The sequence below is a fragment of the Rhinolophus ferrumequinum genome, chromosome 3 (genome assembly GCF_004115265.2).
Source record: "Rhinolophus ferrumequinum isolate MPI-CBG mRhiFer1 chromosome 3, mRhiFer1_v1.p, whole genome shotgun sequence".
NCBI classification, from domain to species: domain Eukaryota; kingdom Metazoa; phylum Chordata; class Mammalia; order Chiroptera; family Rhinolophidae; genus Rhinolophus; species Rhinolophus ferrumequinum.
The window spans coordinates 67,787,406-67,808,003 of record NC_046286.1 but is presented as its reverse complement, the minus strand read 5'-3'; the positions used below and the strand labels follow the sequence as shown (position 1 = coordinate 67,808,003).

Below are 20,598 nucleotides of genomic sequence, written 5' to 3'. Positions count from 1 at the left end.
GTGTGATAAGCTTTAACCTGGGGAGAATAAGCTCTATTCTGCTCCGTTTCTGTTTACTTTACACCAAATAATTAGACAATGGCCAACACGTTCTGAAAAAAGTATTAAGTAAGATGTCTTTACAGCCTGAAACAAAATACTCTTTGATTTGAAAAGAAGCAAAAGAGTAATTTTCATGTGGAAACTATCTTGGCAAACCTAAACTTCTTTTAACTATTCAACAGATTTCCCAGTAAGAGTCTTTCTTCATTATAAAGTCAGGCTTCAGTGTTGTATATTTTAAGAAACCTTAAGTCTAAGCAAGATATTTCAATATAGACTCAATATTTTGTTCATCCGTCAATGCAAGTTCACTGATTTTATTTAATTCCATTGAATAATCAGTAAAAACAATTTAATTATAAGCTATTTTATAATGTGAAGATTTCTCAAAATGCAACTACTAAAAGGAGTAGTACTGTCTATGAAATAATATTATAACAAACTAATACGAATCCAGAAAGTTTAGGGAAAAAAAGGTATTTAATTTTTGAAAAAGCTAATTGGGCTCAATTTGTTTCACAAGTCATATACATCATGAAAGATGGTTCGGAAACATGAGAGCATGTCTTCTAATCTGCTCTTTGATTTGTGGAGTGCAGTTATAAAAAAGATGCAAAAATTTGCCATATTGCAATGAGTAGTGTCACTGGAAATTAACATTAATTATTGTTTATTTGCTTGTCTAATAGAGCACATTTATCCAAGCACTAATGGAATGTAATGATAATAGCTGTTATTCATTAAATGTTTACTGGGTGCTAGGCAATGTTTTTATATGCCGGGTGATGTTTTTATATACATCATCTTACTCAAATGCCCACACAACCCAAAAAAAGGAATATTCTCCCCCTTCTATGATGAGCAGACTAGCGTGGGTAAAGGCCAAGCCAAAGAAAATCAGTATTAGGTTTGAACTCTGCATGTAGTCTGACTCCAAAACCTAGACTCATAATTACCAGTTTCTACTGGCTCAATACTCAGATGTGGTTTAAGAGATGACAATGCCACATGTTTAAAAATTGATGGGAAATATGACTGGGGAACAAACGGTACAAATCATTTGAGAAGAGTTTTATAAAGCACATAGGATACCAAAACTGGAGGCATTGTTCAAGGTGAGGTTATGCATTACTCGAGCACCAAAAAAGCTCCACTTCAGCAGAAAGTCCTGAGCCCTCTTCTTTAATGATCTTCCATTTTGTTTGCTGGTCTAAAAGTAAAGAAATAAAATGGAACTATAAAATCTGTCATCTCGTTACTACATGCATCCTACATAAGACCAAAGGGTATATAAACTGATAAATAGACAGATGGCATGGGATGCCATTTGTTTCGTTAATTAAAAGGATCTCTCCAGGGATTTTCTTTTTAGCCCGTCTTTGTTGTCAATTTTAAATTTAATAGATCTTTATTCTGTATGGATTTTTTTACCTAATAGAATTGGACAACAAAATAAAATAATTGTCAAAATATTTTATCTCTTAATTTTCCTTTGACAGAACAGAAGGTGAAGTGTATAGGAAGGGTTATATATTTCTGTGAATGATTAACTCTGACTTCTCTGGTCCTGAATGATAATCTGTTTTCCTTCCAGGAGGAAAAAAAGTCCCTACACTATAAGTAGTTTTCTTGATATGGAATAGCTAACATCAACTTGTGATGGATATATTTGTTCTTATTGTCTTGTTTCATGATGGATGACTTGGAGGTTAATTCAAAGAGTTGAAGAAACTACATAGAAAACACAAAATGCAGAGCTCCTAGAACTCAAAAATGTAAATACTTAAAACCATATTTCTGTCAGCACTTATGGAAACTTGCTTTTTAGAAAAGGCGAGAATCTTTCCAATTTCTAAGTTTATCTTTCACTGCTGATGTTACTCAGCTGTAACTGTATTGACTGATAGGGAAGGCATACAGTAGTCCCCCTTATCTGGGAGGGATGCGTTCCAAGACCCCCCAGCGGATGCCTAAAACTGCAGCTACTACCAAGCCCTACATATCCTATGTCTTCTCCTACACATATAGCTGTGATAAAGGTTAATTTATAAATTAGGCACAGTAAGAGATTAACAGCAAAAACTAATAATAAAATAGAATAATTATAACAATACTGTAATAAAAGTTATATGAACATGGTCTCTCTCTCTCTCTCTCTCTCTCTCTCTCTCTCTCTCTCTCTCTCTCTCTCTCTCAAAATATCTTATTGTACTGTACTCACCTTTTCACTTAAAGGAAGCACTTTATGTCTTCTCTTTGGCAGGCCCAAATTGCCAGCATCACTATTCTAGCACTTTGGGGCCATTGTTAAGTAAAATAAGGGTTACTTGAACAGAGGCACTGCGATACTGCAATAATCTATCTGATAACCCAGAAGGCGGCTAAGTGGTTAAATGGGCAGGGAGCGTGTACAGAATGGACATGCTGGACAAAGGGATGATTCACATCCTGGGCAGGACAGAGTGGGATAGTGCAAGATTTCATCATGCTCCTCAGTACAGTGCAAAACTTAACACTTATGAATTGTTTATCTCTGGAATTTTCCATTTAATATTTTCGGACCATGCTTGACTTCAGGTAACTGAAACCACAGAAAGTGAAATCATGGATAAGGGGGTCTACTGTGGTGTCTGGTAGCCTTTCATCATAAAAGGGTAAACAGAATTGAATCCATGCCCAGTGCTCTCAAATCTGGCATATTCCTAATTTTGATATCTGGGCTGCCTTATTTGGAGAGCTTCGAAAGCGTTTTTTCACACAGCCTGACACCTTGCCCCCTCAATAAGTAATTACAGCCAGTTCAGCATTTATTAACCAAAAAAATGTAATGACTGTCATTAAAAAGTACCTTAATAACTCTCTGCTCTACCACAGTATCCAACCATTCGATAAAAGCCTCCACAGTGGCATTCTTCTTAAGGAGATCTTTCAGTTCTTGGAACACTGTGATAGAGTCATCTGTAATGTAAAAAAAGAAAAAGGCAGAATATTGCATTCTACTTTGAATGTCAGAGAAAACCTAAAACTAGGAATCATTAGTAATGTTATATCATAAAAGGGAAAGGCAGGTGAATTGAGTTAGATGTGTTAAAGAAATTAATTTCATATTCTGAGAACAGTAACAAAAATATCCTTAGTATCTTACGCTTCAAAATTTTAATCATAAGTGTATGTTCCTTGGCCTATATTAAAATATAGGTTTATATATTACATAAGTATATATATACTAGGGAAGAGTACATTGTCAATATAGTTGATTATTTGTTTTAAATCCAATGCTTTCATTAAGTGCAGCAGTTTAGTTGAAAGCTAAAGAATGAACTAAGCTTATTGATTTCCTGCTTTATGAAACGTTATTTATCTTTAGCAAAAATTAAATTCTGCATTGCAGAATTAAGCCACTTACATAAATAGCTTTTATCATGTAAAATTTAAAAGAGCAGTTTAGATATTTGTCAATGATATATCTGATAAGGGGTTAACATCCAAAATTTATTAAAAAACTCAGTCAACTCAACACCAAAAACCAAACAATCCAATTAAAAAATGGGCAGAGGACATGAAAAGACATTTTTCTAAAGAGGACATACAGATGGCAAACAGACATACAAAAAAATGCTCAACCTCACTAATCATCAGAGAAATGCAAATAAAAACCACAATGAGATACCACCTCACTCCTGTCAGAATGGCTATCATCAATAAATCAACAAACAACAAGTGCTGGTGAAGATGTGGAGAAAATGGAACCCTCAGGCACTGCTGGTGGGATTGCAGATTGGTGCAGCCACTATGGAAAAGTGTATGGAGGTATCTCAAAAAATTGAAACTGGAACTACCTTATGACCCAGCAATTCCCCTCTTGGGTATCTATCCAGAGAACTCCGAAATGCTAATTCAAAAAACTATGCACTCCTGTTTATTGCAGTGCTATTCACAATAGCCAAGACATGGAAACCACCAAAATGCCCATCGGTAGACGACTGGATTAAAAAACTGGTACATTTATACAATGGAGTATTACACAGTCATAAAGAAGAACGAAATCTTACCATTGGCAATGGTATGGATGGACCTAGAGAACATTATGCTAAGTGAAATAAGTCAGACAGAGAAAGACAAATACCATATGATCTCACTTACATGTGGAATCTAAAGAATAGAATAAATGAACAAACTAATCAGAAACAGTCTCAGAGACATAGAGGAAAAACTGAGGGTTGCTAGATGGGAAGGGGGTGGGGATAAGGGGGAAGGTGAGGGGATTAGAAAGCACAATCGGTAACCACAAGATTGCAACGGGGATACAAAAGTCAATTTGGGGAATGTAAGTAATAATGTTGTAAAGATTTTGTAGGGTATCCGATGGACACTTGTCTTATTAGAGAGACCACTTCAGGGATGACGTAGATGCCTGATCACTGCACTGTACACCTGAAGCTGAAGCTGAATAATAATGAATGTCAACTATAATTTAATATGTATATAATTTAATATGTATACAGATAGTAATATGTATACAGGACGTGGAGTACAGCATAAGGAATAGAGACAGTGGAAATATAATGGCTGTGTGCGATGTCAGAAGGGTAGTAGATTGGGGGAGGGGGTTATCGCTTTATGAGGGGTATAAATGATAAATGTCTGACTATTATAGTGTTTTGTACACATGAAACTAATAAAAACAATTTAATAAATAAATAAAAGAACAGTTTAGGATTATAATTTCATTACAGAATTCAAGGTTTACTGAGTTTCAAAGGATAGTATAATTTTATGTTAAGAAACAAAAAGCAGGGCTGAGGTTGGACTGTCCCAGAGAGCAGTCCACTGTTGGTATTAGAGCCTATATGAGGCTGCATTTTTTTGTCTTTTCATAGAGAAAGGAAGGGAGAGATAATGGGCTGTTATCCCTTGGAAATCGAGTCTGGTTGTCTAGTCATGCATATTAGCTTGGTAAGTTCTGTCAGATGGTCCAAACGTGATCAGAGAGCCTTTGTTTGAAAAATAGTATTGTATGGAGATATTCTGATATGTATCCACACCATATGATGCCAACAGTGTTTAACATATGGAAATGTATATGCATGTCATGCAAAACTGAAGGAAAACTCACAAAACTCGAGACCATTCTTATTATTTCCAGGTTATTTCTATTTTGGTAACATCTAGGCAATGAGATTATGGATGGCTTTTCATTTCCTCTTAATTTTTTCTATATATACAGGTTTTCCACTATGAGTAAGTACAACTGTTTTTTAATAGAGAACACTTTTTTATTAAAAATGTTTCTATGAACCAGGTTTCTCAAACAGATATGATTTTGTAGTCCAAGGGGAGAACATTTGACAATGTCTTGGAGACATTTTTGGTTGCCACGACTGGGGGGAAGCTGCGACTGGCATGTAGTGGGTAGAGGCCAAGGAGGCTGCTAAACATCCCACAATGCACAGGATAACAACCCAACTAAGAGTTCTCCAGCCCAAGATGTTAATAGTGCCGAGGGTGGGAAACCCTGCTCTGAACAAAAGAAGTCTTACGTTCAGTGTAGATATCAGATTCGGTGTCTGTGCTGCCCGAAATGGTGAGAAGAGCCTGAGATCCAATACTATTCAAGTCAACTTTTTCAATATCAGACACCATAGAATTCACAACATGCTGGTCAAAGAGAGCTGGTCTGGCAATCTGTGTAGAAAAAGTTAAAGAAAAAAATCAGTAAACTGTATCAGTGATAGTCTATCTGAAGGAGAGTTTTAGCTTCTAGAGAAATAGTTCCTTCAGGGAAAAGTATCATAAATTGTTGTTTTGCTATTTTAAAGCTAAAAAGCAGTAACTGAGACTCATGATCATCTCTGTTAAAGGTTTGAAAACTATTTTGGACTTAGAAAATGAATTTTTTAATTCGTGGTCATAAAATAAGGATTTTACATATATTACATTTCTTATCTGGAACTATTCCAAACTAGTCTTTTATAATTTAGAGAGCTAGAAACCTTCATAAAACAAATGATCATTCGAGGGGAGGGAAAGTATACCTTAACAATAAACAAATAACATATTTCTAATTTAAGAATTACTTTTTTTCTGCCCTATTTAAGAGAGCCAAATTAGAAGGTAATTTAAAAATGTGTTGGTTTCGTGGGTTTCATTATATCAAATATCATACGGGCTCATTCCTTAAAAACTTAATTTTTATTCATTGGATTCATGTGGCAAATAAGAGTTCTACATTTTACATTGTATTCAGAATTTTAGTGTTACTTTTACTTTGAAGTAATTTTAAATCTATAAAAATGTTGCAAAGTTAGTGTAGAGTACAGGGAATGTGGAACCTGTGGATACAGAGGACCAACCATATCTCCATATACTTTCTATCCAGATTCTCCTAATGTTAATATCTTATATAACTATTATATATTACCCAAATCAGAAAATTACCCTTGGTATGATACTATTAACTAAACTATAGAAATAATTCTAATTTCATCAGTTTATCCACTAATATCATTCCTCTGCTCTATCATTCACTCTGTGATCTCATACAGCATTTACTTGTCTACTTCGTCTCCAATCTCTGAAAGTTCCTCACTCTGCTGATTTGGTGACTCAAATATCCTCAGCTTACTAACGTACCTGAGCAAGATGTAAGAAGGAGGTTTGTCGTTTCAGAGAAGATACAAATCTTCGCACAATAGGTATTTTCTTGTCAGTCAGAGCTTCTGGCAAGTTTTCCAAGGATGAAACAACCCACTGTTCCCAATTTTTAGCAAAATTTCTTATGTCTGCTAATAAGCTACCAAAAAAAAAAAAAAAAAAAAACACTATATGTTAAATGCTAAGTTGTTGAAAATACATTAAATAAATGTAGTTTAATGGAGGTATACAATTATTCTATGATTCCAACAGCATGACTTTTGAGTCAGCCTAGGCCTGCCATTTATCATCTTGGTCCAATTACAATCTTCTCAAGCTCCAGTTTCCTCATGTGTTAAATGGGAATAAGAATACTATCCATGTCACAAAATTATTATGAGGATAATTTGAAATAAATCATGGAAAGTGCTTAGGTGCTCAATAAATAATACTTTATTATCGATATTAACTCATGATTCAATCATTTTCTATAACATATTTCTGAGAAAATGTAAGTATGCAGTTGATTTTGCATATCTTGGCTTCTTAAGAGCCCATTACATTGGGACTGTAACATCATCTCAGGTATTTAATATTAAGTTTCTAGTTACATATTCTTGTAATCCAAATACAACTGTGCAGTAAATAATAAAAAATGTACTAGTTAGAGGACCCTATTTCTCAAATGTTTGTTGTGTTTATACTATGAGTGCATATAAAAATTAAAAAATCAATCAACAATCTACCTAATATATCTCAACAAAACAAATTTAAATATATTTGAGATAGAGCATATGTTGGGGACAAAGATGTGATCAGGAAAAAGAGTATGCAGTTTGGATTTAAACAGACCTCAATTAAAATATAGGCTCTGCTTCTTACTAATTAGCTGACTCAAAATAAATAAATTAAATAAAAAACAATAAACAAATAAATTAACTTCTTTATGCACCCACATCCTTCATTTGTGAATTTGGGATCATGAGACCTACTCTGGAATAGTCAGACAAGTTTTAAAAACTTCAATTGTTCAATGATAAGGAATTGTTTAAATACATTTAAAGATAGTATTTTTCAGATGCTAGAAATCTATACAACCATTTAAAAAGTTAATATTGATCTTATATTTGTTGATAAGGAAAGATTTTCACAGTATCCTGCCATAGTATGTATACTATGGTTCCATTTTTTAAAATGTATACAGTAAGTCCTCACTTAAGATCATCAATAGATTTTTGGAATCTGTTACTTTAAGCAAAACAATGTACAACAAAACCAATTTTACCATAGACTGATATAAAGAAGAGTTAATTCCTGGTCACAGAAACATCACCAAACTTCTAAATGAAGACCCAGAACACTTCTAATATTAAACATTGAAATAAATGTGTGTGATACATACGTTTAAGAAAGATTAATGGAAACAAATAAGACATATTGTGGGAACTATGTGAAATAATTTATACAAAGTCTCAAAGCTTGTGTTGTGTTTAATAAACTCAACCATTAGTCACATGGCTGGATGCCTGCCACTAAGTAAGCACAGCCATTCTGCTGTGACATGGAAGTGTTAAGTGTACCTAATTCAGAGCATAGATTAGATGTTTAAAGACTACAAATTCGTATTTTAAAGAAACTGTTGACCAGGTCATTATCAACTATGATACAAAAAAACAGAATCTGAAGGAAAGAGTAAATCAAAAATAAAACTTGTTTATTAACCAGCATATATTTATTGAGTACCAACTATGCCCACATGTATTTGTGCTCTAAAATACGAAAATAAATTTCATTATTTAATTACACTTTGTTTTCAAAGAAAAATATGGCTTCTTTTAAAGTTTCTATTGGTTCTCACGGTGGAAAATGCTTTTTGAAAAATCTTCAGGTATTATGTCAATAAACTATTTGAGATCTTAGTTTTTGTTAAAAGGAGGTAGTAATTCCATTGTGCTATTCCTGAGTTTGCAATTAAGCACAAAGTTAATAATAAAGATAAATAATTTTCCTTATAGTTTTATCATTGTGGTTATTTTCCATGAATTATCCCCATCTATCTTCCTCTAGCCGGTCTCCATTAATAAACTTAGTGTTTTGAAGGTCAACCACACTTAAATATTTATGTTTCACTTGGGCACCTCTCAAATTAAAGGGATTTCAGGATGTTCCATCAATTTTGTTCACTGAGGTTCAAATATTAGGATTAAGACACATCTCTTCCAGCTAAAACAAAGGGACAGGAACAGGAAGATAATGTTGGTAAATGAATCAATTTCTACTTAATGTTTTCCTTTAATGTGATGTATAATGTTAAACCCTATACTAAGAAACTATCATATTTTATTGACTGAACCTACCTTTCAGGCATTTCTTGCATTGTTGCAGGAATGAGTACATCTGTAAGAACCTTAATCACAGCAAAAGACAGTTAACATAAATACTTAGAATATCTATAGAAAGACATATTATTTGTCAATTATTTTTATTCCTAGTTTTCAAGAGAATAACATGTTTACTCTTTTCTGAAAGTTGTACTTTTATCTCTAAAATGAATGAATACATGAGGCGTGTGTGTGTGTGAAAGGCAGGGGGAGGAGGAAAATCATTAAAATTACTAGGTTAACCAAGTGACTCTAACATACTAGGTACAGAGAGTTAATTATAAGAACAGAAAGAGCACTGAAAAGAAAGGGCTAGACTGAGCCCTAAACATGGGTAACATGAGAACTAGTGGAAAGAAGAAATTAGTGCTGACTGATCCCAGCTCAGGAAAAATTATGATGAATAAAGGAGGTTGGGAACCAGATGAGACAGGAGCAGTGCAGATCCTCTAGGCTGGCTAATGAAGTGAGTGGGCCAACCTGGGAAAGAGGACCAAGAGGTCTATAGAAGATATTTCTAAACGTGGGTAGACACTAATCTATGATGGCTTGTTTAGTCTACCAGCAAAATGCACACATATTCTGTATACTCATGTACAGTAATTATATATGCAGTATGTGAGTCACCAATGGATTGGCCTTGGCAACGATGTACTGTTTTATGGACTAAAAGCTGATCACTGTCTAGGGGGGATGAAGATCTGGCAGAAGCTCATCTTTCACTCCTCTATTTACAGTGCTCACTTGTGCCTCCGTGGGTTCTCCATTAAGAGGAGAAACTTGGTTTATTTAAAGGTACTTAAACTCAGGATTTTTGTGTTGGAGTCAAAGAAATAGACCATTCGGGGGGGGGGCGGGGGGAAGTATATCTCTTGGAGTCACTGAATGACAGTCCCAACCGCTTTATCTTGATGGTGGTTAATACGTGTGCATGAGCCCCGGGTCTTTTTTTTTTTTTTTTTTTTTAGGAGGGCGCAACTCACAGTGGTCCATGCAGGGATCAAACCAGCAACTTTGGTGTTATTACCACCACGCTCAACCAACTGAGCTAACTGGCCGCGACCCCCCCCAACCCCCAAGTTTTTTCTTATACTCTTGGAGCTACCTTCCTTCCCCTTCATGGTTATGCTCTCAAATCTTAAATATTAGTGCAAACTAATCCTTTTCCCTCTAAATAATGATATTCTTACTCAACCCAGAAAAATGAGACAATCCTTGCTCTCTTTTGTCCTTCAACTTTGACTTGAACTAAAGATAGAGAATATACTGCACATATTGCTCCATTCTCTTACCCTGTAATGAGGGGAGAGGAACAGAGGATGAAAAAAGGTCTCCCCCATTCTGCTTCAAGACCCCCTATGTATCACATCTTGGTCTGCAGAGTTGCATCTGGACTAAGTCTATCTAGCTTCTGCTTCATTTTTCTGCAACTAACTTAGAAGGATTTTATTTCCTTAATGCTTAACAAGGTGCCAGCTTGTGTTTTCTTGCTAACTCAGATTGTTTTTGCCAAAGGAAAGCTTTGGTTTTCTCTTATGACAATTTATCAGGTAAATGTTGACGAACTCACTTTAAAGTACCCACATTTCAATATAGTTTTCTCGTTAGCTTGTTCTGCTCTAACTAGGGAACAGATTGTCAGGGAATTAGCCTCTCTGCCTTCCTGCTAAATGTTTGGCTAGAAGGCCAACCAGCTCATCTCATCTTTGTTCAGGATGTCTTCATGATATTTTGCAGATACTCTGGGACTTTTACTTGGTTTGAGAACAGAAATGACATTAATGCATTAAAGAGAGAAATTTCAAAGATTTTCAAGTTATTAATCCCATGAGAGTGCTTAATTCTGCTTTCCCAAAAACATTGATAACCACTGTGTTATCTAACCTGAAAACATCTTAAACAGTTAATAAAAATTAACAAAGTGTTCATGTATTAGTATGTCATGTTTAGAATTATTCTCAGCTGTAAACAGAAATTAATTTTGTTTTAGTTCATGTAAATTTACATTAAAATACATACACTATTAAACATACACTATTAAACTGCCTACTTTCTCATCTGAAAAAAAAATTAATGGTGTTTCTCCGGCCAGAAATAACGCATTTATTGAAAACATATTGCAAAAATTTCGATAGAAGGCTCTTAAAAGAAACATATGGTTTGTGTTTAAGACATCCCAGAGCTTACCTTATAAAGAATTGAGTCACAAACACAGAAAATGTCAATGATAACAGGGTTTTCAAGCAGGGGAAGAAGATGATCAGGCATTCCTTGCCAAAAGTGTAATAAGAAATGCTGGATCTAATTGCAGAGGAAAGATTATGTACATTAAGATTTTTTTCTTGAACTCATATAAAGAATAGGACAAGAAAGTATATATAGTATAGCCAGCAAAGCATTATTTGTCACCCTTACCTCCTCAAAGTTTCCATTAATTGCATTGTCCAGGATGCATTGGCAGTGAGTTTTGTACATCATTATGAGGGTATCAACCTATTTCAAGGAAGAACAAGCTTAACCAAAGCACCTTTTCAACACTGTCTTCATTTGTTCATTCATTCATTTGTTCATTCATTCAACACACAGTTTTTAAGTTCCTGTTTTGTACCAGGCATTGTACTTAATACTGAGGGATCAAAAATGAAGAAAAAGTTCTTATTTTAAGGAGCTTACTGCTGTATGAAGGGAGAAAGGCAAGCAAATGGACAATTATAGTATAGTATTATAAAAACAATGAAAGAGGTGATGTGTAAGGAGCTACATGCCAAAGCAACACTGTCATTTCCTGCTTAATCAGAAAATTACCTTTGATTGGAGAAATAAACATGAAATGGTAAACTACACCAACTCTTCAGTTATTTTCTGTGGGTGCTTGAGCAGTGTGATGTGGTGGCTTCCAGTTTTGCTTCTAGAGTCAGCTAAACTTGGGTACCCAGTTCCACTGAACTGCTTCCCATGTATGACTTTGTACAGGTTGCTTAGTCTCTGAACCCCAGGCCTTTTGTCTTTAAGTAGGACAGTAATAATATATTACTGATATGGTGTTAAGAAGATGAAATAAGACGATGCTCATAGAACAGTGCCCGGTACACAGTAACGCCTTTACCAGATATTAACTAAAATTAGTAACAATATGAAATAACTCATTTACCCAAAAAAGATTTGAAAATTGAGGGTCTATTATGAAAAGTCTTTTTCCATGTTACCACAGGTATTTGTATTGCATAAAGTTTTAAACATATTCTAAAATTTGGAATGGATTAGAACTAGATAATATTCTAGCAACTTACCAATATTCAAATTTAAAACTATTTTATAAGCTAGAAATGTCCCCACCTATTTCTGGTTGTATGGTCTGCGTGAACAGGAACACGGCTTGGAGGTTAAAGGTATGAGCTTTGCCCACAGACAACCTGGATTTGAATGTCAGGTCTAATCTGCCACTTATTATCTATGTGATGTTGGGTAAGTGTTTTAATTTCCTCATCTTGTAAAATGGAGATGACAATAACAATAAATATCTAATAGGATTGTCATGAGAACTAAATGAATTAACACCTGTCAAGTGGTTGGAGTAATCCATACTATATGTTAAGAAATTTACTGATGTTAGCTATTTTTATACCAATAGAATCTAGGGTGGTGATGGTGATGGTTATTTTCTATCTCATCTTTTCTCTCTAACTTTTATCCCTGCAGCCCAGGGTCAGTACACATCTTTATGGTTTAGCTCAAAGCTGTATAATGAGGACATGCAAATTACCAATCTACATTCAAGGATGTACGCTGACTACAGGATACCTCTAACAGGATATATCACCATTAATGCATTGAGACATGCTCTATACCTAGGCGATAATATTTTATTTTAAGATGGGGCAGCATGAAAGATAGAAAGAAATTCATAACGGTTGTCAAAAAATTAACCTTTTGAACCCTGAAGTCTACTAAAGTACAGGCATTTACCTTCACAAGTTATTTCCACCTATTTGTGTCAAAATGTATTCTTTATACACAAATCATCAAAAAATTTTAATTTTACTATTGGTACTTCATTTGTTTACCTAATATTTACATAGTCTTAGGACAACAAATTTTCATTGCACTATACTTGGCATTATTTATAAACACAAATTTGCTCAATTTTCTGAGAATCAACATCATATTACAGAGGGCGGGAGCAGAGGCAAGGCATGTGTCCGGTAAAGGCAGTGAGCATGTGATGGGGGTGGCAACTGCCTTGAGTGACAGTATGATAAGGCAGAAATCAGGCCTTTGGCTTAAGCCAACACCCCTCACTGGAGCCAACTTCTCACTCGGCAGTCCCCATCTTTTCTGCCTCAAGAAAGTAGGTGTTTAAAGTGCTGAGCTTCAGCCCCACCCTTCTTTCTAGAAACTGTCAAGTTACCTGGGGAACTTGGCTGCTTGCTAAGGAGGTGAAAGGCAGGGCCCAGTGCCCTCAAGGGACAACGAGGACTGTTACTTTAGTCCCTGGTGCTCACTTCGAGGACCACTGGGAACGGATTTAGAAACCAGGGGTTATATAAGCACCTGGATACCTGAGTGAAAAATGATCTGTAGACCAGTTTATCAAGTTGACAGGTAAGGAATTCCTTGGAGGCTGCAGAGAAACTGGAATAAACTATTGGAACATTTTCCTCACCTCTTTTTTTTTTTTACCTTTGTTGCTCTCCCACCCCACTCCCCAACCAGGTATATTTACACAGTGAACATCTTTATAATATTTGCATGTAAGCAACCCTGTCCACAAAGGTAACCCACAATACCTTCCCCCAAAGGTCTGTGTTCCCTGCTGTCCCACTGATCTCCACAGATTTCCTCACAAACTTCCACATGTTAAATTTACTGGAGGTGTCTAAAATCTGAAATCATACTATCACACATTAAATCCATAGGGTAAAAAAAAACACGATGTGATCACCTTTAAAAATGTGACGGGAGAGGAGAATAGTGGGAAGTGGACTTACTTTAGGAGACTTGCTTGGAGTCAGCACCTGAGAATAACCGCCAATAATTTGCCTTGACTTAACTGGGAAAGTATGTCTGTTACCCGAATGAACCCCAGAAGTTCATTCTTCTGGGGTTATCTACTTATCTATCAATAGACTTTTTCATTAATGTGTAATTTTACTTCTAATTTCTACAGAAAGGCCATTACTAAAGTAATATAGCTAGACATTAGTTAATCATATTCTTCCATCTTTGCCACTCGGAAATACGAGCTGACTTAATATACTATACTATCAAAGGTGTGTTCCTCAAATGCTAAAGAAAAATGAACTTCAGTTAAGAGAAGAATGTAGAAATCATTATGCCCTGATTTAATAATGGATGTTGTTATTAGTCAGCTAGTAGGTACCCAGTAAATGACTCTAGAGTTCAGAAATAGAGGATTTAGCCTGAGATTTTATTACATAAGCATTGAAAAGTTACATTGAGGATTATTTATAAACTGAATCCTATGACAAATTTTTCTTCCTTTCAGAAAAAATTTTCAAATGTAAGACAGCACAGAATTTTAGAAATGCAAAGAACTTTTATGATCATCTAGTGCAGTTCTTACATTCATCTAGGTATCTCCCCTCAGTTTTAGACACAGATTCTGTCCTAGAGAGCTTTATGACTATTTACTAAAATTAAATGGAGTTAATCAAAAATTTAAAGTTTATAATTAAAGAAACTGCACGTGATAGACACATTCTAGTATTTTATTCCTTAGTATTGAGTTTCAAATAAAAAATAATCTTTAGTCTTTTAAGGTTTATTTTATTACTTTCTAATGACATACTAGCATGGAGATGGTAAATAATTAATTGGAAAGTGTTTAATCAATGTTAGTAAACACTTGCCACTCCTATAAATCAGTCAATTACGTTTGATTATGCAGATTTCTGATTGCATCCCGCAAGTGCCATGAGATTCCTAGCAAAGTGAGATATGGAATCAGTATATCAGAAAATCAATAGAGAAGTAGCTTTAATTGATACCTTTTCTTTAGAAATGCATCCTTGGTACACAAGGTGTTGAGCACTGGGGAATTCTGGTAGAAGTGTTCCAGTTTTTGAGCTAAGTGAGTATTTACGAGTGAAGCCACCCTATAATTTAGAAAAATGAAAAGAAAGTCATTATCAACTATATGGCTCCAAAATACAATTTTAATAAAATAGAAACCCATAAAATTTCGTTCTTCTTCATCCTGCAAACTATGTATAAACTGTGTAATGAATAAACTAGACATGTTAGCAGAATTATTGTTTCCAAACCATAAATAGTTTCAGGATATTTTTCCTATTATTCTGGATTTTAGTTCTGAGCAGTTTATATAACTTCTGAGATTTTGGTTCACATTTGTTAATGACATAAGTTTTGAAAGATTTACTTTTAGAGCTATTGAAATTATTTTAACTAAGAGAGAATCGAGAGTTGCCAAATCCAACTTCTTTATTTATGAATTAAGTAAATGAGATGATAACTTAATTAATGTATTCAGTCTTAGAGATAATTAGTGGTAGATTGTAATTAGAGTCTAAGTCTTCTAATTCCCAAAGTAAAACTCTGGACTTTCCCACCTCAACCTTTCCCCACTCGAAGTTCAGATATTTCTTCTTTTGAATCACTTGTGAAAGCACATCTCTATCAAGTTTTAGATGTGAGTCTTGTTAGCCTTTATTTTCAAGTATGGATAGGAAAAGGATTATTCTGATTAAATAATTTTTAATAAATGAGTAAAGAACTACTACATAAATAACTATCCTAAATTGATACAAAAACACAGTTGATCTTAATCCACTGTATTTAATCAGCCTTAATAATTCAAGATAAGTTTCAAAGGTTTTCAATGCTTTGGATTTGTCATTTATGAACCAATTATCATTGCACTGTCAAAGAATGATACTGTCAATAAATAGGAGAAAATAATAGGATGCAAGAAAATAAAGATTTTAATTTTAATGGAAGGAAAAGGTTTGGCAAAATATGAAAATAATATTCAATAAACATAACAAAAATGCACGTAAATTCTAATTTTTGGAAATTTTATACTTTTTTATATCTTTTCTCTTGGGTGGAAAATCATGTTTATTCATCCCAAGATATAATTTGTGAGATAGGAAAAGTGAGACAGAGAAATATAAACCAAAAAATGACAATATATAGTGTTGTATTAAATTAAATTTAAGGATATGAGAATAGTCTCATTTCCATCAAGAAATATAATTAATAATAAAAAAAATTTTCCACAAAGAAAATAAAAACAGAAGATTTAACCAGTGAGTTTTATCAAGCATTCAGGGCATAGACAATTTCAAACTTAAAATAATTTTTTAGACAATGGAAAAGAAAGACCATTCCCAATTCATTTCAGGATGCTTATGCCAAAAACTAGACAAGAACAGGAAAAAAAGAAAAAAATTTAGGCCAATATCACTTATCATACTTGAAAGATTACCAAACAAAATATTAACAAACCAAATCTAGCATTGTATTAGAATGATAATAGCCGGTTAGTTTTAAATTCATCACATTAACAGAAAAAAAGGGGGGATACCATATATTATACAATCATCTCAATTGATGAATCTCTGTCTCTCTCTCTCTCTCTTTCTGTCCTTTACTCTCTGTCTCACCCTCTCTTTCTCCCTCCTTCCTTCTTTGTAAGCTACAAATAGAAAGGAAAACTCCCTTAATCATTCAATAAAGAATATCTATCAAAAAACTAAAGCAAATATCATACACAATAGTAAAATACTGTAAACATTCTCTTAAAAATCACAAATAAGATAAAGTTGCCCACTCTCACTTCTTTTAATCAACAGTGTACTAGAGTTAATAGCCAGAGCAATAAGACCAGAAAAAGTAATTAAGTATTGAAAAGAAAGAAACAAAACTAGCTTGATATGGTTGATTATATTGAAATATAATGATATGGTTGATTATATTGAAAAACTAAAATAAACTACACAAAAATTCTTACAATTAACAAATACTGTTAGCAAAGTTGCTGGATACAAGATCAGTGTAAAATTCATTTCAATTTCTAAAATCAAGGAACAAACATTAAGATCATGCAATAAAAAGGTACTATATAAAATAATAAATATTAGAATACATCTAAGTCTAATAAAAGAAGTGCAAAACATAAGAAAATCACTAAACTTTACCAAAGTTATTAAAGAAATTATTAATAAGAATATTTTATATTGTGAAAATGTCAGTTCAACATGAATTGATCTATTTCTTTGACACAATTCCAAATGCCATCAGGATTTTCTGTGAAATATAACAATCTGATTCTAAAATGTATGAGGAGATGCAAAAAACCAAGAATAGATACAACACTACTATATAGAAAAACCTGGCAAGATTTGCCTACCAGATATGGAGATGTATTATAAAGCTTAAATAAATAAAACAGTGATATTGGCATAGGGATAGGCTAAAAGAAAAACGAAATGAAAAAAATTTGCCAAGAAATGGTCCATGAATACATGATAAAATTGGCATCATGGGAATAAAAATGGCTTTCTATCTCATCTTACACTAAAAAAATCAATTAGAGGAGGAGGATTCTAGAAAGATGGTGGAGTAGGAAGTAACAGGAATATGTCTCCCCACCAAGATAACAATTGCACTGGCAAGATCTATCAGATATAACTATTTTGGAACTCTGGAGTCTGTTGAAGACTTCCAAGTGAAGTCTTGGAGCATAAACTGCAATTAATGTGGGTCAATTTCAGCTTTTAGATCAGTAGTAGCTACCATCCTCCACCCTCAGCAGAGAGCACACAAGTTGCAATAGCATCTTGCTCATAGCTTATGGGAACCAGGGTGGGTAATAAGGACCCTATGCTCCAAATACCAGGGATCTTCGTTCTGATCACTAATTGCTGCTTCTCATCATGGAGGTACAAACACAGAGACAGGTAGCCATTTTTCACCCTACCTGCCATTTTTGCAAGCCCCCCATACTGGCTATAGTGAATTCTAGGAGACTTAAAAGATTGGTTTGTTTTTCATTCCCTTCATGTTTTGTTTATTCCCCTCTTTTGAAAACCAGATATTAAACACTGGGACATGCAAAAGCAACTGAATTTATGGGAGAAATTAGAAAGTCACTGCACATACCCAAGGAAAGGTGCAGGCTGAGAAAAGATCTGAGAAGACCCGAGAAGGCCTAAAAGACCTCAGGCTGATCTTGGTATGGAGACAGCCTACAACAATAAAAAATAAAACAAAACAAGAAGCAGACCCTTGGGAAGAGGGAAAATCTGATTTCCAGAGTTACTGCATTATTAGATTCAAATGTTGTTTTCAACAAAAGGTCACAAGGCATACAAAGAAACAAGAAAATATAGTCCATTCAAAGGAAAAAAATAAACCAAAGAAACTATAACCAACAAAGACCATGTGATATACCAAGTAGACAAAAACTTTAAAACAGTTGTCTTAAAGATGTTTAGAGAACTAAGGGAGGATATGGAGAAAGTAAAATGATGTATGAACAAATAGCAAATATCAATAAAGAGATAGAAAACCTAAAAAGGAACCGAAAAGAAATTCTAGAGCTGAAAAGTACAATAATTGAAATGAAAAATTTATTACAAGGAGTGAAAGGTAGATTTGAATAGACAGAAAAAAGAATTAGTGTACTTGAAGAAAGAACAATTGAACTTATCAAGTCAGAGGAACAGAAAAACATTTTTAAAAAGTAAACAGAATCTAAGGGACCTATGGGATACCATCAAGCACATCAACCAATATATTGTGAGAGTCCCAGAAGGTTTGGGGAGGAGGGGAGTATTTGAAGAAATAATGGCTGAAAATGTCTCAAGTTTATGAAAGATATGAATACAAACATCCAAGAAGCTCAACAAACTCTAAGTGTGATGAACTGAGAGACATACTGAGACACATCATAAGCAAACTTTCAAAAGATAGAGACTCTTGAAAGCAGAAAAAGAGAAGCAACTCATTATATAAAAGGGATCCTCAATAAAGTTATTAGCAGATTTCTCAGCAGAAACTTTGTAGGCCAGGCTGATACATTCCAAGTGCTAAGAGAAATAAACTGTCAACCAAAAATTTTGTATGTGGAAAAACTATGTTTCAAAAATAGGGAGAAATTAAGACATTCATACATACAAACACACACACACACACACACACACACACACGACATTCACAGATAAGCAAAAGCTGAACAACTTTTTTATTACTTGACCTATCCTATAAGAAATGCTACAGTGAGTCCTGCAGGTTGAAATGAAAGAACACTAGACAGTAATATGAAATCATATGAAGAAATACAGATCTCAAAAAAGGTAAATACATGTGCAATTATACAAGCTGCTATTACAACAACAGTTGTAACTTCATTTTTGTTTCTTACATGATTTAAGAGATGCTCTAACATATATATTTAAGATATGATTTAAGATATGATCTAACATATATATTTTTCTAAAAAATAAGCATTAGTAAATAAGCTAGTATTATTGTAACTTTCATTTGTAACTCCACGTTCTTTTCCACATAATTTAAGACACTGATGTATTATAAAAAAAAAAAAGTGTATATTTTTGAACATACAACTTATCAAGAAGAAATTCTGCGATATCAGTAATTGAAAGGCGTTGGGGCAGAGCTATAAAGGAGCAGAATTTTGTATATTATGAACTTTAGCTGGTAGTTTCATTTTACTGTTATAACTTTAGGAGTTAAATGTAATCCCATGATAACCAAAGAGAAAAGAGCTATAGAATAATACACCAAAGCAAATCATAGGAGAATTAAAATATTTCACTACAGAAAAATCAGCTAAACACAAAAGAAGACAGTAATGCAGGAAATTAGGGGAAATATAAGGCATGCAGAAAACAAATAGCAAAATGACAGAAGGAAGTCACTCCTTTTCAGTAATTACTTTAAATGTAAATGGATTAATTCCCCCAATCAAAAAAAAAAAGGACATTGGCAGAAAAGAAAAAAATTATATGCTGTCTACAAGAAACTTACTTTAGATTAAAAGACACAATAGGTTAAAAGAGAAAGGATGGAAAAAGATATTCCATTCAATCAGTAATCAACACAAAACAAGGGTGACTACACTAACATTATATAAAACAGACTTTAAATTATAAAATATTATGTAAGAGGACATTATATCTTAATAAAAGATTCAATACAGCAAAAGATATAACAATTAACACATTTACACATCTACTAAAGACCATCAAAATATATGAAGCAAAAACTAGTAGAATTAAAGGAAAAAATAATTCTAAAATAACAGTTGGAGATGCCAATACTGGATAGAACACCTAGACACGAGAAAAACACTTTACAAAGTAAGAAACTAAAAATAAAAGAGCATATGTAAAATACCTATTGATAACTCATATTAATGGTGAAAGACTGAAAGATTTTTCTGCTAAGATCAGGAACACGGCAAAGACGTCCATTCTTGTCACTTTTACTCAACATAGTACTGGAAGTCATAGCCAGAGCAATTAAGCAAGAAAAG

The 20,598-nt window shown here is 33.8% G+C and overlaps 1 protein-coding gene across 1 annotated transcript in view; it reads right to left on the bottom strand.

Annotated features, from left to right (window-relative positions):
• The window catches only part of RFX6 (regulatory factor X6), a 56,323-nt gene that overhangs the window by 7,368 nt on the left and 28,357 nt on the right, over window positions 1-20,598 (bottom strand). Inside the window, exons 7-14 of the mRNA XM_033103143.1 lie at window positions 15,065-15,172; window positions 11,472-11,549; window positions 11,244-11,357; window positions 9,033-9,082; window positions 6,676-6,835; window positions 5,583-5,727; window positions 2,891-3,000; window positions 1,135-1,252 (exon numbers count right to left, since the gene is read on the bottom strand). Of these exons, the coding sequence (XP_032959034.1) occupies window positions 1,135-1,252; window positions 2,891-3,000; window positions 5,583-5,727; window positions 6,676-6,835; window positions 9,033-9,082; window positions 11,244-11,357; window positions 11,472-11,549; window positions 15,065-15,172 (883 nt within the window). The remainder of the gene's footprint in view (window positions 1-1,134; window positions 1,253-2,890; window positions 3,001-5,582; window positions 5,728-6,675; window positions 6,836-9,032; window positions 9,083-11,243; window positions 11,358-11,471; window positions 11,550-15,064; window positions 15,173-20,598) is intronic.